The following is a 23002-nucleotide window of genomic DNA, read 5'->3' as shown; positions in this document are numbered from 1 at the left end:
ACCTTGTGCTTATATCGCCCATAGTGCCCCCCCTCATCTCTGCTCCTGCCCTCACAGCCAATCAGGAGGTGGGTTTCTCCACCTCCTTTCTGGTTCAAAACATCTGCTTAGTCTCAAACATATTGGTGTCATACTTTTCTACCTTGAGTTTGTCACCCCCCCTACAGTTTCACAATGGGTCGATTCTAACGGTGTGTCGAGTAGCGATTGTTGGTCCAGCTTTTGACACCGTTATTCATCTTTGGTCTCGGAGCAGCCTCTGTTTCTGACTTTATTAGATTTAGGAGACTCTGTTTTCCGACTCCATTCGATTCAGGAGATTTCTAACTGCATTTCTTTTAATAATTACATTTCCTTTATGCTGGATATATGTGCAACAAATGTTGCATGCCTGCTGCTAATTAGATAAAGGCTATGCTTGTTGTTAACTAGACATTTTCAAAGATCCTACACAGTGTCAAATGCTTGTCAAAGGTTTTCTACAATAGCAGCCCCATTTATCATTTATTTAAATTTTTACTAATACTAATGTTTTGATGCAGTTTTATAATTTTGTCATTGAAGGAAAACATATTTAACATATATCAATGTCTAACATCTAAAAACAGCATTTTCATTTAATGCTACTTCCATTGCACTTTAAAATTAGTTTTCCAGTAGAAATGTTTTGGCAGCAAACATAGTTTGTATTGTTTGTGTGTTGTTATTGGCGAGATATTGGCACGCTGTAATAAAACCACAAACCAGACCAACATTGAGCTGATTTAACACTCAGGTTAGAATTTATCTTTTTATTTTATGTTGAAATGTACTTCGCCTCCCATCAGCACACAAGTATCGCAGCACATATACAACACATGTGCAGCATTTTAAGAACAAAATATTTAATGAATATTTCTCACGTACGTTTCAGGACTTCCCAGTGATCTTCCATGAGGTCATGGGTGAGGACACACATGAAGTCCTTCATTCATCAACACAGCACAGGTGGTGGTGCTGATGGACTTTGTGAAGAAGCTGCTGCAGACTCACAACATGACTCGGCCCATAGACATCGGCATCATCATCGCCCCCTACAGGAAGCAGGTTTTGCACTTTACACTTTATTGTGTATGGTGTGTAACGCTCCTTGTTTTCATCCTGAGACATTAGTATTCTTCCTGGTTTTCCAGTTTTGCGTCTGTCACATGTCAGAAACGCAGCCACTCGCGGTGAATCCTCCTGAGAATCTCCTGCTGTGTTCTCACATGGGCTCATTTGGATATTATCCGGAGTTATCCAGACTTCTGTGCATGTCTGAAAGGAGCTGGTGCAACAGATACATCTCACCCCCTCCCATCGGCCATCTTGTCTTAGCTATGCCCCCAAAACACATGTAAGTGCACTGCCTGACAACTGCTAGAAGCCGAAGTCGCCTGCCAACTTCTGACCATCACCTCTGCTTCAGCAGTGTTTGTCTCCCCCTGCTGAAGACTCCGGTCATGTGCATTGAGGGGGTGTTTTTCTTCTTCAAAATGACTTTATTCATTGATGGGGAATGATCAGGAAATGGAGAGGATTGCAACAAACAAGATAAAAAGTGTTTTAGAAGGTAGAAAACTTTAATTTCGTGTGAAACTGAAGCTGTTGTTTTTTTTGTTTCTCATATAGGTGCAGGAAATCCGTGAGGCTCTGGAAGAAGTTGGAAGAGACCACACATTTAGGGACATAAACGCACTGAAGGTAACAAAAGAATTCACTCTACAACCGTGTGAAGACACACACAACTGTGTGTAATGATGACTGTAACGATCTGTGAACAGAAAGAGAGACCAAACTTCCAGCTCTGCTACTTGCAGGGATTGATTTTGTTCTTTGTTCGGCATAATTCTTCACTTAATTCGTGCAACAAAAGATTCTTAATATTTATACAATGATCATATTCTTCTAAAAGGGCACAAAGCACCTTTCCATGTTAAAATGTCTTATTTAATCATTTTTACTTTTCCCCGTCATCGCCGCTTTTCTTCACTTTACGACTGTCCAGTTGGATCTATTGGATATATTTTTACTGTTTGATGTTTTCTGAATCAAAAAAGCTAAAAAGCTCACTAAGTGTCTAGACTTCTCTTCTATAACTCACTCAAACCAAAGCAACAAATGGCTTCACTGATTCTAGTGGGTTGGTTTTCCGTTAAACAGTAAAAATGACACTTGGAAATGGATATGAATGCTGTCCATTTCCTTCCAGGAACACAGGAAAACATCACAATGTTATATTTTGTGATGTTCTTGAAAAATAAATTTTCAATAATTGGACTAACATAACATCACTTGTACACCCCTTTAACACAGTTTGCTATTGGACATATTGGGCATCAGAATCCGGTTATGAATTTAAAAGCATTTGTAAGTCAATCAGTAAAGGTTACATAGTATTTCAAAAATACTTTATTAACATGTTTGTCTCATCCAGACATTCAACACATCCCACTCGTGTTAGTGAAGTGGCATCTCAATCTACATTCTCTCTTGAACTGTGGCGATTGACAGTAGACACAGAGGCACTGTCCAGGAATTAGCCTGAGCCTGCAACTATGGATCTGAAAGAACTGGATAAAAGAAAGCTGCATCGGAACTGTAGCTCATGATGGTGGCGAGATCAATACACCCAGTATGTACAGTGTGTTCAGGGGCTTTTCTGGGCAGGAAGAGATGTGGAATAAGGAGAACAGTAAAAAACAACCTGTCATACAGGTTCATTCCAACTGTGTGGTTTAGATAATTCGGTCGCTTACTTTTAAATGTACTTTTGGTCACTGACTAACTTGGTGCTCAGACTTTCGTCTCAATTCAGTTGCAATTTCCTGTTCAAATCAAGGTTTTGTTTGTAAAATATCAAACTTTGATTTAAAATTTCAACTTAAAGCCCAAATATGCACCCTGTGTTTTTAATGGTTTAATGATCTTTAAGGGCAAAACAAGGGGAACATGTTGCTTGCTACAAATGTGTAAATCTTTGTTTGTTCAATCTCATATTGAGGAATATTTCTGTAGTGTTAAATAAAGGATTGTTCCACAAAATGTTTGTGCACAGAAAAGATTTATAAGCTGTCAATATTCATATTTGTATTGTGTTTACAGTGTACAAGCCCTCCAGAACACACTGATGCATCATGACTGTGTACTTGATCTGAAACCACGAGGCAGAGCTTGTTTGGGTGTCGTGTCTGTCCGGGCAAGCGAGAGCGTGACTGTGAGTATTGTGTCCATGACAATGCACCACTATCTCCAGTGCCAGTTTAAGCTGTCGCCATGGAAGATAGAGACAGACCAAGGTGCCGTCCAACACCTCTCGACACATATATTCACTGCTTCCTCAGTTTATGTACATTTCAGTTGGTGATTAATGCCGTTGTGAACAGGCTCGAAATTTAGTCCTACATGTTCGGAGCTGGGAAATCAGAGATCTGCTGACACAGCACTTGGTGAAATAGGACTTTCGGGGTGTAAAATGAATAGTGGAACCACAAAGATGAAGAATCATGACTGAAGCTGATGTATATGAGGTGACAGAGTGGTTTATGCAGGGTCAAGAGAAGTGGGGGTTCCGCACTATTAAAGCAAAATTAAAACTGTCTGCTACTTGCAGCCGTGAGAGAACGAGTCGCGAACACGTGAGCTGCAGGACGCTTCTCTGTAAACAATCATTACACAGAGGCTGATGTATTTGTAAAGTATATGCACATTTAAATACAAACATACATTCATACATACAGGAGGAGGCAGCTCCCTCTCACAAACAGGCTGGTGGAGGAAACACAACAGAAACTGAGAGCGGGTGAGTAGCGGAGGAAGTTGTTTTAAGAAATGAACAAAAGAAAAAGCTGATTTGCTTTTAAACAGGTGTGTCAGTCTTTCATATTCGCCTGTGACTGTGATGTTAAGTAGAGTCCACGGAAGCCATTGATTTAAGGTTTCATTAACTTTGCTGTGTGTGTCGGGGAGAGCTCCCTCAGGTGCTGATTGGCCAACGAACTCCTCCTCTTCACAGTAGCTGGCAGCCGCCCCTCTTTTTGCGCTTGCGGACCTGCAGCGCGGCTCTGGTGGCCATCTCGAACACCTCCCGCACGCCGTCCTTGGTCTTGGCGGAGCACTCCAGGTAGCCAAAGGCACTGATGCGGTTGGCCATGTCTCTGCCCTCTTCAGATTTGACCGGCTCCTGGAGGTTCAACGTTAAGACGGTGGGTTAAATTCACCTCAGTGTGCAGACATTTAGCAAGGGAGACAAATATAAACAGAAACACACACACACACACACACACCTGTTTCATCTTGGCCAGCTCCCGGCGTGTGTGTTCATCGTTCCTCAGGTCTTTCTTGTTGCCCACAAGGATGATCGGGACGTTGGGACAAAAGTGTTTCACTTCAGGTGTCCATTTCTCAGGAATGTTCTCTATTGAAGAGATGAAAAACAACCCGAGTCACTGCGGAGTCGACTCCTTCCTTACAAGGACACAGTTTGAGGAGAGCTGTATCATTTCCCTTGTGACTGTACAGACATAAACATCGAGAGGTCACCAACCCCTGCGAGGCCTGCGAGCCAAAAACCCAGAGCTGTTTTCTCTGGAAAGAGATGTTATGTCGTGATAACGTAGGAATACGATCTGTGGCCCTGCCCATAACAAAACACTGTGGGAGAAAACCAGAGGCATTTATTCATCGGATTGATTCGGTTTTTCGAGGGCAAACAATACTTTGATCCAAGCCTCCAAAAAATCCCAGTAAAATCTTGAGCTTGCTGAGCAGCTGCGTTATATATTCGTCTCTTGTTTGAAAACAGCTGCATGTTCACTTTAGAGTCTCTATTAAAGATGTATTGATGGATGTACAGTTTGAGAATCAGCTTCAGACGGGTTTGAAAATATTCTTTTTACTTGATTGGAGATAATTTATTCAGAGCACCGCAGCAGGGTTAACAGCCATCGATGACGTGTGAAATTACCTTATTTACGGACTTGAATTACTAAACCAGAACATGAAGCACAGACTCAAGTCCCTGTAATGTTTGTGAGGTTGGCGGCAGCTGGGTTGATTACAAAACCAATAATTTAATCACACACATGAAGAAACACCATTTGAATAAGCAGTTTTTTCACAGTTTGGATCAGTGCTTTCATGAAGTCCCTGAAAAACAGGAATCTGTATTGAAACAACAGAAGTTAGAAGAAGGAAAAAACCTGAAGAGAGTGACTTCCTGCACAGATCACTTCTCCTAAATATTATACTGCGAGTTAATATATGAAGCTGCTACTACAGGGCACATTTTTTTGGATGATCTGTATTTATGACATCGGTATTAATCAAGTTTACACACATGACTCATGATCCCAGGTTCTGCTTTGTGATATCAGCAAATGCTTTCACATCTCATGAAGTATTGTTGAGTTTTGCTTGTTAATTCCAGTAAAAATATTATTATCAGTATTACTGTGATGTGCCACTACATGTAACCCTCCTTACCTAAACTGTCGGGGCTGTCTATGGAGAAGCACATGAGGATAACGTCTGTGTCCGGGTAGGAGAGAGGCCTCAGTCGGTCGTAGTCTTCCTGACCTGCTGTATCCCACAACGCTAGCTCCACCTGAGAGAGAGGAGGAGAAACAACCAGACACCTGATATAAGAGGTGGCTTGGACAGAGCAGCATCTCTGGAAACAACAGATTTATCAGTTGCAAGGTAAAAATCAGCCAGTATGAGCGTTTAAGAGACATGGGTTTCAATATACTTGTGTGTGCCAGTATGAAAACTTCTGTTTTACAGACTAAACGATGCAGAATAAGGCTTTGGCTGTTGGAAATGGTGTCATGAAATTTTTCTAGTTTGTAATTACTAATTATTTTTTTAAAGTTATTAATCAACAAGTTAACATTGCAATAAATATGTCCCTTCATGTTCATATTTAACATAGAAAGCTTTTGTTTGGTTGTCTTGTTTTCTTTTCATTCATAGTTATTTATAACAAAGTGTCAGACTGTGAAATATCAAGCTGCAACATTTTTGGCAATGATTCCTAAGCTGTCGTTATCAAAGCCTGATGACAAAGAAATGCAATTGATCCATAACAGAATTATTCTTACTCTCTAATATCAGTGTCAGCCCCGAAAAATCCATATTAGTCAAGCTCTAATAATTTCAGTCCCATTATCAATACAAGGTGATGTGCCGACACTTTGACAGCAACAAAAACAGAATATGGTAAATATAGGATACACCTTTACATCTGTGTATATATATTTATATTTTTTTGTCTCTCTCGGTGTGAAGCACATTGAGTTTCTTCAAATGAAATGTGCTATATAAATATAATTGACATTGCCAAGAGGCAGATTAACTGGAAAGACAAAAGAAAGAGAGGATTTAAAACTGTTGTTTTCCCCATCAAGCTTTAAACGTAACTCCCTGGAGGTAAACATGGCTCCCACAGCTTCTGTTGGGCTGTTAATCAAACTGTTAGCAGTCCCACAGAGCATGACCTGCTCCACATTAAACAATGCCCAACAGAAGAAAAAACATTTGCTGCAGCTCAGCAAGTTGCTGCAATGAAACCACAAAGCACCATGTAGGGACATCTGATGCACAGTGGCCTAGAAATGCCATTTTAATGCATGTATCAGGTTTTGTACATGTACATATCTCGACAAATTGACTGCGGTGTCTCGGCTTTAACTGTAATCTTGACCTGTCTTATCCTCCTGCGTTCTGCTGATTTAATTCTCCAGTACCATCCCTGCATTACCATCACAGCTGGAAAACTGCGCCTGCTGCTGCTGAGAAATGGGAAAATAAACCGTCTTAATCGTCCCCCAGAGAGCAGCTCCAGTATGTTAGCAGTTCATCTGGGCTTTTCTGACGTCTCACTATTCTAATGTCTGGCCAAGTTCTGCATGTTGGCTGACGAGCTACTTACATTGGCGAGACTGGCACCTTCTGACTTACAGCCTAACACAGGGAGGACATTTTCCACTGTATATGAGGCAGTGAGCCGAACCACATCTTCTGTGTGGGAAGGTGAGCAACACCATGACTTCATTTGTGCTGCTTTTCAGTTCTTTAACCACTAGGTGTCTCTCAGGAGTCAGCAGCATTTGTACTTTTATCACTAAGCTTCCTGTGTGAACTTCTCAGTCCTCTGTCCTCATGTCTCTGTAACTAAGGGCTGGGCAAAAAAAAGAATAGTATTTAGATCAATATAAATATAAATAATGTTCAATATATATCAATATAATGTTTTGAATTGTTTGAACACGAGTAGATACAAAAAATTGATCCACCTCAGATTGTTTGTCATTATCTGCCTATAAACATAAGAAATACTAATGTGACATTTATTGTGATAAGTATCAATATCAAGTGATATGAACGGTTTTATCTTGATATCATTTTTGGTCATATTGCACAGCCCTTACTATAACTCCAACTGAATATGATCTAAGACAGATGACGTAAAGGTCAGCTGTGAGTTGACCAGTGACACTGTTGAAAACTGGTTACCACAGCTGAGAGGTTTGGAATCCAGTCAAATTAAACAGCCCAGCAGCCCAGCTGGCTGATACCAGATTATGCAGCTCAGGAAACAGGAACAGGAAATGGGACATTAGTCATGATGTATGAGGAGGGGGGTTCCCCACACAGCACAGGATCCGTTTCCTGTTGTTGGCTGGAGCTCTGCTGCTTTATTAACAATGAGCTGACCCAAGGATTTATTAACAATGAACACTTGTCCACGTCAGTCTTGACGGCACGTGGTTCTCAAACAACAGAGCCAACAGGGTCACATTTTAATACTTCAGCAGCCGTTTTGGTGCGTCACATAAATCTGTTCCTCTGTTCTGAGGAGTAACTCTTCATATCAGTAGAGGAAGACGAGCACAGATCCTTAAGTACAAATACAATGATGTAAAAATACTCTGTTACAAGGAATTAAATATCTCCTGAGACTGTTATTTTATTATATGACAATATTCTTTTCATCTTTATCTTCTTTTCTGCTTTTAACTTCTTCCAAAGGGTCAAAAAATAAACATATTGGGCCGCGAGAGGATTAATGGGCGAGAAAACAAGGAGAAAAAAGATACACCCAATTATGTTATTTTCAAATCAAACTTTTCTCTAATGTTTGCTTTTTGTGAATTACTGGATGATTTGAACTGTTTGGGCCTCAAATAGTTAAATTAAATCATCTTGAGAAATTTAGTGGGTGGATCTGTTAAAATCTCAAGACATCTGAAATGTGAGAGGCACCAATCAGACACAGCTTTTTTTATTAGATCGAGCAGAGAAAAATGTATGAGAGACAGAAGAGCATCAGTTCAAATAAATACACTCAAGGACAGTGCAAGTTTCTGTGCTTCAGTAAACATATTCAGTTAACTACCACCATTACAGATTCTTCAGATCTCACCAAAACAAATAAGTATAAATGAAATATCAAGTACCTGCTTGCCATCCACTTCAATGTCAGCGATGTAGTTCTCAAACACAGTGGGGACGTACACCTCTGGGAACTGGTCCTTGCTGAAGACGATGAGCAGACAGGTTTTCCCGCAGGCACCATCCCCAACTATCACCAACTTCTTCCTGATGGCTGCCATCTACAAACAGAGAACACGTTGATTAGTTTATATGTTTGGGTGCATGAGGATGAACAAATCGTCTTTTCAAACAGAGGAGTGAGGTAAGGGAAAAAAAAAAAAGAGATGGTCACAGTCTGTTTTTGAGCCGCACCCTCTTCCCTTTCCTGGGCTACATCCTGAGTGAGAGGTGAAAAACAGTCGAGCTGGTCTGGAAACACAGTGGGAGGGAAGGGAACAGGAGGAGAGCTCAGTGCTCAACACGCTGCTGCACACGCGTGGCCTCGGTCACACAATCACATCAAAAACAATCCTTAACGTGTCGCTTCTTCACCCATGTGGCCATGTGATTTACTGCTCTGACTGGGTTTGTCTGACACCTCTGTAATACACACATTTGTCTCCCTTTCTCTTTGCTTGTATTCCTGTAATATAAATAAATAAATATATATATGAGTGAAAGGCAGCTTGCCAGAGAAGTGTGGCCCTGCACACGGATCGATAGCGATCTCCCACAAGCAGACAATAATGGAGAGAAGGCAGTAGGTGATGAGACAATGTCCTGGCCGCCTGCCATCAGCCTCCACAGATCTCAGACTACCTGGACCAACACAGGCCTTTTATCCCCAAAGATCTAAACATCTTCAATCACATCCACATATGCAGAAATTTATAATTATTATTTAAAGTGGCTTAAATCTATATCTTTGTATTAAGACTGGCTATTTATGACCATTTCTACCTATAAAGGAATCATCAAAGAAAAACAATGACCACATGACTCTGCAGCTCCTCACAGCCTCATAGCATCTCTCCGCTCTCTGCTTTGCTTTCTGGGCCCATGATTGAACTGTTGGTTTTGGTTCCCACTCGCTGCCTACATGACATCATTTTCAGAAGGGTAGGTGCTTTCAGGAAAACGCTCTGAAACCCCAACTGAACAGTACAGCTCAGCAACATCAGAATCTGATTCTCCTCAGCAGGTGGTGGAGACAAAAACAAGTACAGGGGGAATATTAGATGTGTAATCACCAACAGGACAGGAGCTAATCAAAATGAAGGGTAATGTTCTGTGTTGGTTGGATGTGTATAATTAGGCAGTAAGAAAATAAGCTTACCCCATTTTAACTTTTTTTTTAAAGTCAGTGTTTTCACAGCTTTTTTTTCTCCTGCCCAAAAGTGGCCAATAAGCCAGTTAATATGGTTTTGAAGAGACATTAAGGGAAATTGCTTTTCCTGTTGAGTAATGATCAAAAAGGGGCCTAAATAAAAATCAACAAATGTGAGAAAGTATGATTGTATACTTAGAGTAATAAGTAAAGGTCAACAAGTCTATAAGTGACTGATATCCCCAACAGTCATTTTTGAGTATTTGTGTGTGTAAACATTTGTTTCGTCCAATAAAATCATCACAGAAACTGAATAAATTCATTCAGGCTCCTGGTGATTTGTCTACTGTGACCAAACTTGCTGTATTTAGGGAGAGTCTGAAGGATGAATTACACAGTACTTTGTCCAGCTTTGTTAAAAGAGACAACAGTGATAACTCCTAAGACCCAGGTGTCTCTGTGCGTTAAAGAATGAAATGTGGATCTATGAGCCTTCATTTGATTCTCTCAGCTTGTGCGGCTGCCGGTGATTTACCTTCACTCACCGCAACAGCTACCGTTTTCAACACAACCATGAAAAGACGACTGTTCAGTTTGCTTTTTCTCCCACACATTAAATCAGGCCAGTGTGTTGTGAGTTTGTCTCTGAGAGCCACCTGTTCTCTGTGATAGCAGGCTGCTGTTACTCCATACATCATACTGTCAGTGCCAGAGGGAACACACACACACACACACACACACACACACACACACACACACACACACACACACACACACACACACACACACACACACACACACACACACACACACACACACACACACACACACACACACACACACACACACACACACACACACACAGCCCCAAAAAGCTCCAGAAAATGGGAGTAGTCCTGCAGATTTTGTACCATGATGAAATAATGCAGGTTATTGCTCTCACAGCTTGATGCCCGCTGTGACAGTGGCAGCACATGGTGCATAGTGGGAATAATGGCCCTTTTCCTTTGCATTAATGTGCCTGTGTGTGTGTCAGTACAAGGACAAGACCAAGGACTCTTCACAAATAAGGCAGCTTGTGATGTTCTGTTGCATTAAATGTGGCATGACACTCTTCACTTCAACACTGATGCAATAGTCAGATAAAATAAGGTTTTATAATATTCATTCAAACTAAAACATCATCATTTCTAGTACATTTATAATGTAATAACAAATCTAACCTGCCTCATTTATACATTCATTTTCAAAGTATGGCTTTTAGGTCTGAGACTTTTCATGACCAAACCATGTCCATGTAAAAGAAGCAGCCACAGCCCTTCATTTATGAGACAAGATACGTTTTTCTATTGTCACACAATAAACATCTTCACATTACACAGCTCGGATCATTAGTCAATAGCCTTATTATGACCGGGTTTTGTGGGAATATAGCCATTTGCTACAAGTTGCTGTTGAGCCTCACTCACAGGCAGAGTGAAGAGATGTCCATTAGACAGAGGAACAAGGCCCAACAATCATTCAAATATGGAGATAACACATGTTCAAACAGTATCTACAGGAAAACATGTATAGAGTTGAACTCATGAAAGGTGACAAGAGTTTAAAACCTATTTTGACACAACAGGGTTGCATGTGAAGTAGATATATCAGATCATTGATTTTGGTTTTAAACAATTCACAGTACATCCAAAGAAGCATGTTTGTCTCCATGGTGTCTCCAGACTCACCATTTAGGTGTAAGTAAAAAGTACCAGGCAGTGTATATGTGAGACGTTTGCTACTTGGCAAGCAGCTGAGGGAGAAGAAAAAGTACATAACAGGAAAGACAACTGGAATTCACCCATGTTGTTATTCTTCCTCTGGGTTTCTACCTTCAGGTCAGTTCAAATACATTTCATCAACCCAAGGAGGAACACAACAAGCCCCTGCTCTTCTTTTTCCTCAAGTCAGACAACTAACAAACACATCAGCTGAGGGACAGATACAGTGTGTGTGAGGATTCATGAGAGCAGACAAAGGTTATACTGAGGCTAAACTATCTTATGTGAATATTTTAAGTCAATACAACCTCTGACTCTTGGCCTTCAAGTAACTTTGACTAAGTTAATGTTAAAATGTTATATTCAAAATACTACAATAATCTCATTAAAAAGCTAATTAAACATGTACTGGAGACTCATACTGGTGAAGCGTATACGACTAAAGCTGTTTTCAGACATGACCTGCTGTCTGTTTTTCACACATGCACAACAAAGCGGGAGGTTCTCAGCACAGACGCGTTCACAACAGCAACAATCCACTGCATTATTCAGGCGAGATGTGGAGCAGCCGAGTGCACCAGGCAGAGGCAGGAAGTGACGTATTAATTGCATGGCAGTATTCACGCAATTTTCTTGACAACACACAGATGCCGTTGTTGCCTCTTATCACCACAAACTCTTTAGAAATCTTCATCGGAGTCTTCTACGTGTATGACAAAGCTTTTTCACTGGGAGATATTTGTTTTCTTTTAGTTTTTCTTTACATTCTTGCGTCTGTTAGAAGCATCATCACTTGCTCACAGTGACTCCAGCGGGGGATCCCCTGCTGTGTTCACACATCGGATTCCCCTGAATGTCTACGGACTTTATACCAGGAGGCCAGGCGGAGAAAGTCCGGAGATAATCCTGAGCCTCTAACTTGGACGTTTGTGTGCTCACATGCACCTCCTCCGGAGAAAATACAGAGGATCTGCGGAGTTCAGTGTATGTCTGAGAGCAGCTAATGGCTGAGTCCTTGTTGCAGTTGCAAAAAATAATGTTGAAATTGTGAGATATCATAGACAAACAAATGAAATAATTATGATCTTCCAGTGCCTGCATTCATTGCTCTGCTATTTGCTGTGGTATTGTGACACTCTTCTTTGTGTTGCAAATCAATAATTAAGTGTGCCCTGGATTTTATGTTGTGGTAAGTAGGCTTCTGTCGTCGTTTGGGAGAAATAATTTGAAGAGCAAAAAAAACCTGTTAAAATACACTCATAAATAAGTAAAATGAAGATTACCAACTGTGAGTAGAGTTAAAATTGTACCACTCAGAATATTAAGAATGAATGTCTCCACAATGTCCCATGCGCACACACACACTTTGACCTCAAAGCGAAAGGTCGTATAAGTGTGCAGCACATTGCACGGTCACACGTGTCTCAGTACGAACGATCCTTCTTGCGTAATGTTTGTCCGTGTGTGGCAAAGTACAAAGTTCTCATTCCTGGCACAAGCAGGCCAGATGCTCACTTCTCCCTCATTTCTCCCTGACAGGGTTTGAGTCACACCGTCAGTAGTAACACATTAGCCAGTGTGGTTCGTTAGACGAGGTGGGGGGCAACAATAGCACAGAACAACTCTGACCTCCAGGTGATAAGATAAAGACTGAGACTTCTTTCCCTTCCTATTGTATCAAGTAGATTCTAATCACATGGATCAGCAAACTCAAGGTATCTACACCAACCCTGCACATAGGGATCTATATATTTTACAAATATGTACAAACCCTAAAACTATTAATTAACGTCATGCAGGCCTGCACCAGTCCCATTAAAACAAAATCATATAGTACATCTGTGTTTTTACCTCAGTACCACGACCAGAATGATCTAATTTGACAGGAGCTCAAAGTGATGTTATTACTTTGATATCAGACCAATCAAAATTCTGAATGCAATCGAGTTCAAATGATAAAAAACAACAGATAACCAAACAGTAAATCTACAAGATTCACTAATTAAAATGTGATTATATAAATAAGCACTTTGACATTCCCAAATAAAAAAGAAAATCACAAACTGACCTAACTGTCACATTTCATTAAAAACATAACACTCATCACTTGTCTTAAACGTAAGTCAACACCAACGAGAGTGATGTTGAGATAGTTCAACTTCAGTTCCCTCATTATTCTGAATGAAACCAGTCTGGCAATGAGGAACAGGAGCCAACACAGGGGTCACACAGGGGTCGTCCATCAGAAAATCTTAAAGTGAGTCTCAGTTTTGTAGCTTTGTAGTTTCAGAATGTTTAGTGCAAATTAATATGCCCTTTAAAGTGGAATCCCACAATGCATCATGAAAAGCAGTGTACAGCCGATGCTCACTATACCATCATGCAATAAACTCGACACAAGTCGGCAGACAGACTAGAGGGGAGAGCGCCAGAGGAGCAGGAAAAGTGTAAATTTTCATTTCACATTTAATTTTTATTAAAAAGTTAAAAGGCGTTTTGATACCAATGGTACAACTGAAGATCTATATTACAGCTAAGAGAAAAGAATAATGATCTAAACTAGAATAAGATGGAGTGGGTGAATAAAAGTTACCAGCAAACAGAAAAGCCTTGATTTTTAAGAATTGTACATTGTAGCAGACAAAGTATCTTATATGTAATTATTTGTGAAAATGTGCTCAGTATAATATGTATTTATCAAGAAAAATGCATATTATTGACATTGGTGTAGGTACATTTATGTGACAGCAATGATGTAATCAACAGCAGACATGATGACTCTGTAAGGGAAATGTAACATTTTGACCACAATATGTTCATGTTCATTTCCCCTTTGATTGATCATAATTGAATCTCATACAATGTAACCTTGATCATGCTGTATCCTGTACAATTGAATGAATCTTGGCCTGATTGCTTTAACTAAGGCATCGTTGCCTTGATGTCATCAGAAGATCCTGACCTTTGACTTTGTAACAAACCCAACCAGAGTGGGAGGGATGAGCCAAATGTATAAAGACAAAGAACTGTTTCCCATTGGTGTGCATATTACAAACTAACCTTTGTCGTATGCACCATGCTCTGAGCATTAAAGTGTGACAATACTGTAAGAGAATTGTGTCTCGTTCCTCGTTGTAAGAGTGGGATTGTAGAAATTGCCACGACAACTCATATAGTGTCGAAACATATTTTTTCATTTTGCAGATGAGCTCACTACATAGTCCTCTACGTAAAAACCCCTGAGACAGTGAGTGGGGAGGAGAGAATGACACACACACATCTTTCAACACCACCGACCGTACATCTGAACACATGACGATAAATGCATTTCACCTAGACAAACCACCCAAGCATCTCAGCTGGGACACCCCCTGTTAAACATAAACTAACCACTCATTAACTGGTGACGTGTGATCACAAATATTAACCGAGTGTCAGCAGAGTATTCGTATTGACACACTTATTGTTCGAAGCAGCAAAATGCATTCCACATGGTGATTAACAACGGGTCACTGAATGCTCACACACAACCCTGTCTGACATAAGCAGTGAGGAATGTCTCACCCACTTTCAAACCCCCTCACCCCTTTCCTCTAAACACACAACATCCCTCCCCCCACCGTCCAAATCCTGGCCAACCCTTCCTGCCACAAAAATATTCAAAACAGCACAGCTCAAACAAGAGAAAATGACTTGTAAAGAGTTTCTGAGATTTGCTGAATTTTACTTTTCTGTATTGAACTGAAAAGGTTTTAGACAAAACATAAAGGTTTGTCAGTCAAAACATGACGACTTGTGCCTTTGGAACGTTCTTTGATTTATCTAGAAAAAAGGCAGATTGACAATTAATGTGAGTAATTGTTAGTTGAAGCCCTACAAAACATTCTGATTTAGCCTTCTGCTCCTGAATCCCTGCCACACACTTTTCTTCCTTGTGCCTATGTTACCCACAACACAACTCTCCTTCGAACAGTTCAGTCAGACTGTCAGGTGCAGTGTTTTTATGCTCATAGCAGATAATGCAGTCTTGAATAGCTGCTCTCAAGCAGAGATAAGGAGAAGGCTACAGTGTTTTCTCTCATTTTCAAATGTGTAGTCTTCCTCTCTGACTGACGCTGCCTCAGCATAGGGCTTGAGGAAATTTATTTAACACAGATCCCACTGGAGACACAGAAGATCTTAGAAAACGTTCTCCACACATGCTGCAGTAAAACCTGGGAAGAGACGCTGGCGTGTAAAAGTCAGTGAAGTTCCTCTTTTAAAGAAACCATTTAAGGAGGCGCAGGCTGTACTTAACTTGTAACACACACTGCTTTATTAAATTTTAATGTACGCCTACTTAAGGCTAAGTGTGCACTATGGATCTATACAGTATAGAGAGTTTAAAGAATAAATGTATAATCAACCAGGGCTGCCCACAACCAGAGATGAGATTGAGCCATTATTCAACTGGTTTGAAAATAGATATATCTTTGGAGGGGCATCAGAAAATGATTTGAGTTACAGTGCTGAGAAAGAATGTTATGTCGACACAGTGATACATTACAGAAATGAACAGAACTAGCAGGCACATGTACATAACAAGCTGCAATGATTCATAATGTGTCAATACAACCAGCAAAGAGACTCTTCAAAGACATCAACGTGTATAAGGCAAATAGAGCATATATAGCCAGAGGTCACTTAAAGGTGGACCGATCTCCGGATCCGGACACAGACGCCGTCCGATCCTGACCTATAGCTGATAATTGAGAATTGTCAGATTTTGACAGAGCGTTTCTATTTTAACCAGTGCAGATTTTCTAGCCTTTAGGGCACTGGTTTAGTGGCCCAGGAAACTCGGACCAATCACAGACCAATAGAATGGGTTGTAAATCATCTAATGTGACTCCATTCAGCCAATCGAATCTGTGAATTAGCATTCCGACTTGAGTCAGTGGGCAGCGTCCGACAGATGAGGAGGGAAAAGAGACAATGGGAGATGTGTGAAAGAAAAGTAAGAAAAGGAGCTTCACGTGGCGTTCTCCAAAATACATGGTTCACATAATACGCCATGTTTAAGGTCGAGGAATGACAGGAATATAATCCATTACAGTCTTAGATTTCTTCTTCTTTTTGTGTGTACAAATACTTATACAAATAGCAATACCAGGTCTGAATGGGGCCTTTGATTCTGCGAATCGTGTTTTGCTGACAATAAGGGTTTAACTCTACAATAAACTTACTGTATCAAACACCGGAAACGGAGAAACAGCTTCTTCTCCTTACAAACAAAACCTTTTTGGAGTGAATGGAGAAATTCTGCAGAGAAGTTGAAGCCAAGATCAAACTTGCAAAGGTTGAAACAAACTTGAGAGCAGAAGTGGCTGCTCAGGATCCAGGCCAGGGAGGCAGCTAAAGTCAGAGAACCTAGCTGGAGCCCAAAATAGGACAGAGCCATTGAGACTCCCCCAGCCCAATTTATCACAGTGCTCACAGCTCGGCTCAGAGCGAGGGAGAGAGGACGAAAGAGAGAAATATCACACAGAATTATCCCTTCATCCGCCTCCGAGCCTCCGTCTGCAGTGCGAATAGAGAGGTCTGACAGACGGAGGGAAGGAGAGAAAAGAAAGAGAGGTGTGGTGGTCACAACTAGAGCACAAGCAACAATATGGAGAAACTTTTAAAAACTCAACTGTCCTCTTTGATAAATATTCAATGAGTATGAAATAAATGAATGGACCAATTAGTCATGGGGTGACTTGGGAACTGAGCTAATCAGGATATGGTTAGAAATGATGAATATATATTACAGCTTTAGCCCAGTCTGCTGTTACAAAATTATAAAGTTTGCATATGCACACACACACACCCTCAGCTGAAGGTGGTGAAGCAGCTGATGTGATCGTACCGTTTGTTACTCTCTCTCTCTAACCCATCCTCCTTCAGTCTGTTCTTCTCACACCATCCTCCTCTCATCCCTTCGCTCCCTCCCTCCCTCTCTCTCTTTCTCTCTCTCTCTCTCTCTCTCCCCCTGTGTTGCAGTGTGATGTCACCATCAGGGAGCTAATGCTGCGTATCCTTAGGGTGCTGCTGCATTCCTCTTCGCCAACTCACATGCACAGCACAAATGAAATCCAAGGCTGACACACGAGATGGATGGAGTTACGGACCTGAACACCAACACTATTCCTCTCGTCCTCCAGTCCATCTGTGCCTCACAGCTACAAGATGTCAAGCGTTCTGATGCTTGGGGATGAGGATCGACAGCATTTTAATCGAAATCCTGTTTAGTATTGAATCTAAATCTTTTCAAAATCGCTTTTTTCATTTAATTCTTAATTATTTTAACCTTAACTTCAGAGATAAAAATAAGACGCAATCAACTAGTGTGATGATAACTTTTTTGATAATTATTGAATCATGATCTCCAATTCCGGCCTCTCAAATGACAGTATTTCCTGTTATTCTTTAATATATATCTGGGACTTAGTCATTATTAATTAATCTGCCAAATGCTAATAAATCAAATCGATTTGCCAATAAAAACAACATCAATTAGCTAAAAACAGACGATGGTGACTTCTTAAAAATGTAATGTTTTGTCTCGGGAGGTAAAGTGGGTCGTCCACTACCCACAACGCCAATGGTTTGATCCCTAGCTCCTCTAGTCTGATTGCTGAAGTGTCCTTGAGCAAGATACTGAACCACACATGGCCCCTGATGGCTGTACAGGCAGTGAAAGTAGGGCGTGTCATGGAACAAAATGTGTGATAGGAATAGAAAACCTCTTTATAGCTACAGTCTATTTATCATTGTCTGTCAAACAGTCATAGAATCCAAAGATATTCAGTTTACCGTCATGTGTGGTAAAGAAAAGAATCAGATCCTTGTCCTTTAAGGGACTTCCTGTAACAGCAAGCACTGACATTCACACAGAAAATTCTCCCACAGATTTGTTTTATTCCTCTGAGGATGTTCTAGTTCACGTGCTGCCTGTGAATGATACACCCCACAGCCTGTTCTCCACGCAGACGTGTTTGTCAGCCTCCCTCAGATGACTAGAAAACAGTAACGAGGCTAAACTCAGCATTTTCCTTTGCTCCGTGTTAAAGAAAGTGCAGTCATTAGTTTTCAGTGCGACGCAGGCCCTCCTTGGAAATAACCGCTGATGGAAAGACTAAACTGAGACAGGATACCGTTGAGCATTGTGTTTGAACACCTCTAGCTTAACAATGCACGAACCAGCAGCTGCGAACATGACTCAGAGCAGAGGATGGAAAAACCTCCCAAACAATGCCTCTTCTGTCCATGCATGTTGGTTTGTACACGAGGACTTCCTTAGGCAAGAACCGGCAAAAAGTAAAACACTCGTAGTAGGCGAGTGGTGGGGAGCATGTCAAGAGGGACGACATGAGGCACAACATCAGGGTGAAGTGGCCTCTGGCGATCATGGCATATACGGAGCTTCTGATCTGTAATAGCTTTCCATGAAGGCTTTTGTGCTGAGCTATTCAGCTGCCCTCCGAGGTGACCTCAATACAGCCAGAAGAAAGTAAAAGAGCTAATACGCAAGAGATGGAAGATACGCTGCCATAACATCAATACTGACACATCCTGCTTTTCATATTTCCATTTAAGGTTTTACCGACAACTCGAATGACTAGATCATGGAAGCAATGAGACCCCTTAGACTTTAAACTGCTTATACTCTTTAGCCACCTTGCTTCCACTTTGTGTTACAATCCCTCAACTGGAGCTCAGCAGACACTGTCCAATCATAATGAGAGAATTTCATCATAAATAAAAAGACCAACACTAAGACTCAGGTATCAGCTGAATTCAAAAATGTATTTTTACAAAGAGCAAGAACTGTTTTTTGTCTCCATTCTTTGTGCAGCAGTGGATCACTTTTACAATGTACAGATCCAAGTGCGTAGTCTGTTGAAATGTGAACCTGTCCTTTAAATGCCACGTTCAGTGTGTCACCAGGAAATTGTTTAACAGGTCCTCACCCCTCTCCTGCCACATGTCATCAGTTTAGTAGATGACGGCCTCAACGAGAGACTACTCTAAGTATAGCAGCCTTCTCTGTGTAAAATAGAAGCTTTGACACATCTTATACATGTGTAGTCGTTTGGTATCTTCCTCTCACTAAACCATGATGTAAGTAAAGCTATTGATTCAACAACAACTATCTTTTGATGAGAGATATTCTACTCTGCCAATTATGTTTTAGGAGGGATTCCTCTGTGTGGGCTATTTTTCATTTGTTCTCTTTTCCAAATATCAATATTTCCAACCCACGCTGTGCAGTTTATCTTTATATAAAGTCCAGTAGTCCAACATGTAAATGTGCCAGATCTGTAGTCCCTGACAGGTTGATGGTAGAAAAAACTAAACTAATAGTCACTTGTATAAAAACAGAGATACACAGATACTTTCATTCTGACATTTTGGGAATTTACACAGCATTACTTTCCACTGCACTGCCGCCGATTCATACGTGTGCCACACCAGGTATCACTTTCACTTCTGTCCACTACCGGCAAACAGCTGAGACTTGTAGTTTCTCCTGGTTGTGCCACTGAGCATTGCTGTCAAAATGCATCCACCCGTTTTCTATAATGAGTCACGATGGGCTGGACCGATATGAGGCGAGAGGCAGGGTTCACCCTGGACAGGTCACCAGTACGTCACAGGGCCAATGTATAAAGAGAACCGACCAATCACTCTCACATTTCTTTAAAGTCTCTGGTTAATTTAGCTCCATTCTGCTTGTCTGTGAACTGTGGGAGAAAGTCGGAGTACCCGTAAAAAACCCACGCAAACACGGAGGGAGCCAAACCGTGATTCGAACCAGGGAACCCTCTTGCTGCCTCACTGTGCTGCTTGTTATCAAGATAAGAAGTTGATATCCATAATCATCAGAATAAACGTCACATAACTATTTATTTCAAGATTAAAGAGACTATAGATTTGTGCTCCTGAGCGAAGGTTTTTGATTTTAAGATTGAACTTCAACAGCAAAACATTTTTCAAATCTGAGGTAGAAGATTAAAATGTGTTTACCGCCTCACTGTGTTTGCACAATGCAATATTTCGATATACTGTATGCAGAAGTTTTGTCAGGTTGCTACTGTTATTGTGTCTTCACTCAACACATATTAAGACAACTTTTCCTGCAAGAATGCACACACACACACAGAAAAATCAAGAGGATGTAGGACAATCTTTTATGCGTTATTCTGCGTGTTGTGTGTGTGTCTGCCCTGCGACGTCGTGTGGGCACAGAAACACAGATCGGGAGTCGATGCAGGACAAAGTTGCGCAGGTTTCACTTTGGTTCGCGTCGCATTCTTCGCTGAGAGAGAAACGAGGGTCGGAGCTCGAGCGGCCGGGGCCCAGCACAACAAGGGTGTGGTGGCTCACTCAGAGGAATTTCCTCCGGTCACGCAAACAATGTTTTAAAGGCTGATTCAGTCCAGAACATGGAGGACACACACACTTCCTGACAGCAGCGACTACAAGAAAAGGAACTACTTCTACTTCCACTACTCGGCACAGAAGTTGTTTTGATTTATTATTTTTAGGGGGGGGGGGGGCTTTCTAATCCTTTATGTCCAGATGGAAAACATCGAGTACTGACTCCTGTTCACTGGACAAACAGGTTTCCAGAGAAAAGGAGAAACTATTTTCTACGGCCTGAGCACAACTGAAGTCCTAATTAAATGACCTAATCTAGTTGATAGGGAGAGACAGGGTGTGTGTGTGTCTACGTGTGTGTGTCAGGGTAAGAGTTGTAAAGAGCAATCCGGGGTGTGAGGCTCTTTTTTCCTTCAGGTTTCTCACCAACAAACCTCGGTAAAAAAACAAACTTCTAACTTCTCGAACAAGTAACAGGTTTGAACTCGCCACACCGCCGCTGGTCTCTGGGCTCGTTGACGTGTCCGCTGTAAATACTTAAATACTTAATACTTTAAAACCTGAAACTCGCGTCACGGGCTCGGGTCGGACTGGAGTTGGACGGAAGTGTAAAAAATGAGGAAACTGATCTCTTACCGTTTTTACGGGACCGAGCGTTCAGATGCGGAGCGGCTCCGTGTTTCCTGCTCCCGTGAAGCGGCTGAGATTCAGAGTGAGAAGCAACCGACGCTCACAGCTCCGGGACCCTCCCAGACTGCTGCGTTCACGGGGCCTCGGGAACTCTAACATTCCCCCCCGATGCCCCTGAGTCCCTGCCTCTGATTGACGGGCGAGACAAAACATTTTCATATCAGTTGACGCCGATGATCATAATAAATGTCACATTATTATTTATTTTAAGCTGAAAGACTGATTTTGGCTACAGAGGGAAGGTTGTGGGTTTTTAAACCTGAAGTTAAACACTTGTTCAACATCAGAAGGTTTCATAAATCTGAGGTAGAACATTTTGTTATATTTCTGTTGATGAAATGATACTGCGATCATTATCATTGGCTCCATCAAGGAGGTTATGTTTTTGTCTGTGTCTGTTATTCAACCGGATTCTGCAATCGACTGTACGGTTTACCAAGAAACTGAAAGCATGCTGGATGGTTCAGGAAAGAACACATAACATTTGGGTGCAGGGATTTATTTTTTGTTTCACTTTCTTTTACATTGCAAGACAGGACGTTTTGCAATATTTTTGATTTCTCAGGGAATAATTGATGGATCTTGAAGAAAAGAATCTGATTTGACTCGAACCAAAGCAAAAAAATAAAAAAATATACTATTTCCACTTGACATCAGCCATTAATGGTTTTCTTTACATTCAGGTGGTTGATGTATAAGAAAGCAGGTCATTTATCTTTTTAGTTTGAGTCAGCACCATTGGACCTGTAGCAAACACTGTTACTACGGCTAATTACAGTAACTGAGAAGCTCATCCATTCACTATAGGGTGTTTAAGGGTCCATATAATGTGTTGATTTACTTTATTATATTATAAGGAATTATTGTTATAGATTAGGAAGTAATGGTAAATAAGATACATGACAAAAGATTGTAAGTAACTTTTCCATCGTACTTACATACTTTAAGCAATATAGTCACAAAAGAGGTGTTTAATGGTACATTTATATTTAGAATGAAAGCAAATTGAACTTAAAGAACACAGCAGAAACTCTGTAGTCCAAAAGCAAAGCCTCAGATGCCTACCACACACTTCACTTGGAGCACTCAAGTTATGGTGAGAGAATTTACGACTGCACGTGAACGCAGCAGAGTGTCTTGGCAGTTTGAGAATCCAGCGCCTGCACGCTATTGGCTGAAAGGATTCAACCGTTAAAACGTCCCCGCCCCCTTACGGATGGTGAATTATGACGTAATTTATATTTAAAGAGGATGGCCTTTAGTTTTAATGTTTTTTTGAATTATTTTTCTTTGCAAACTATCTTTCAATGTTTTTCAGGGTTTTGTTAATGCTTAAGTTTGAACTTACAATTATAATCATCAATATTCTGTTATCTACGTTGTTGTTGAGCAAAGAAAATGACTTTGACCCGAGTGCCTCTCT

The 23002-nt window shown here is 41.0% G+C and overlaps 1 protein-coding gene and 1 long non-coding RNA gene across 3 annotated transcripts; one reads left to right on the top strand and one right to left on the bottom strand.

The window, feature by feature from the left end:
• The first annotated feature begins 1521 nt into the window (after nt 1–1521).
• LOC117764040 lies at nt 1522–3843 on the top strand. Its single transcript, XR_004614327.1, has 2 exons — nt 1522–2632; nt 2664–3843. It is a non-coding gene; the product is annotated as an uncharacterized LOC117764040 (long non-coding RNA).
• Nucleotides 2404–21679, bottom strand: LOC117764033 (rho-related GTP-binding protein RhoA-D). 2 transcript variants are annotated; one of them, XM_034589445.1, is made up of 5 exons: nt 21529–21679; nt 8478–8635; nt 5503–5623; nt 4305–4435; nt 2404–4201 (listed from the first exon to the last, which is right to left on the bottom strand). In XM_034589445.1, the coding sequence occupies exons 2-5, from the start codon at nt 8631–8633 to the stop codon at nt 4028–4030; spliced, it is 582 nt and encodes a 193-aa protein (XP_034445336.1). In that variant the 5' UTR covers nt 8634–8635; nt 21529–21679; the 3' UTR covers nt 2404–4027. The 2 variants fall into 2 exon arrangements, with proteins under 2 accessions (XP_034445336.1, XP_034445337.1); XM_034589446.1 differs by having other exon boundaries at nt 8478–8633; nt 21526–21602.
• Nucleotides 21680–23002: the final 1323 nt, after the last annotated feature.

Source organism: Hippoglossus hippoglossus, chromosome 7 (assembly GCF_009819705.1).
Source record: "Hippoglossus hippoglossus isolate fHipHip1 chromosome 7, fHipHip1.pri, whole genome shotgun sequence".
Lineage (NCBI taxonomy): Eukaryota > Metazoa > Chordata > Actinopteri > Pleuronectiformes > Pleuronectidae > Hippoglossus > Hippoglossus hippoglossus.
The sequence above is the reverse complement of the archived record's forward strand: the minus strand, read 5'-3'. Positions and strand labels throughout refer to the sequence as shown.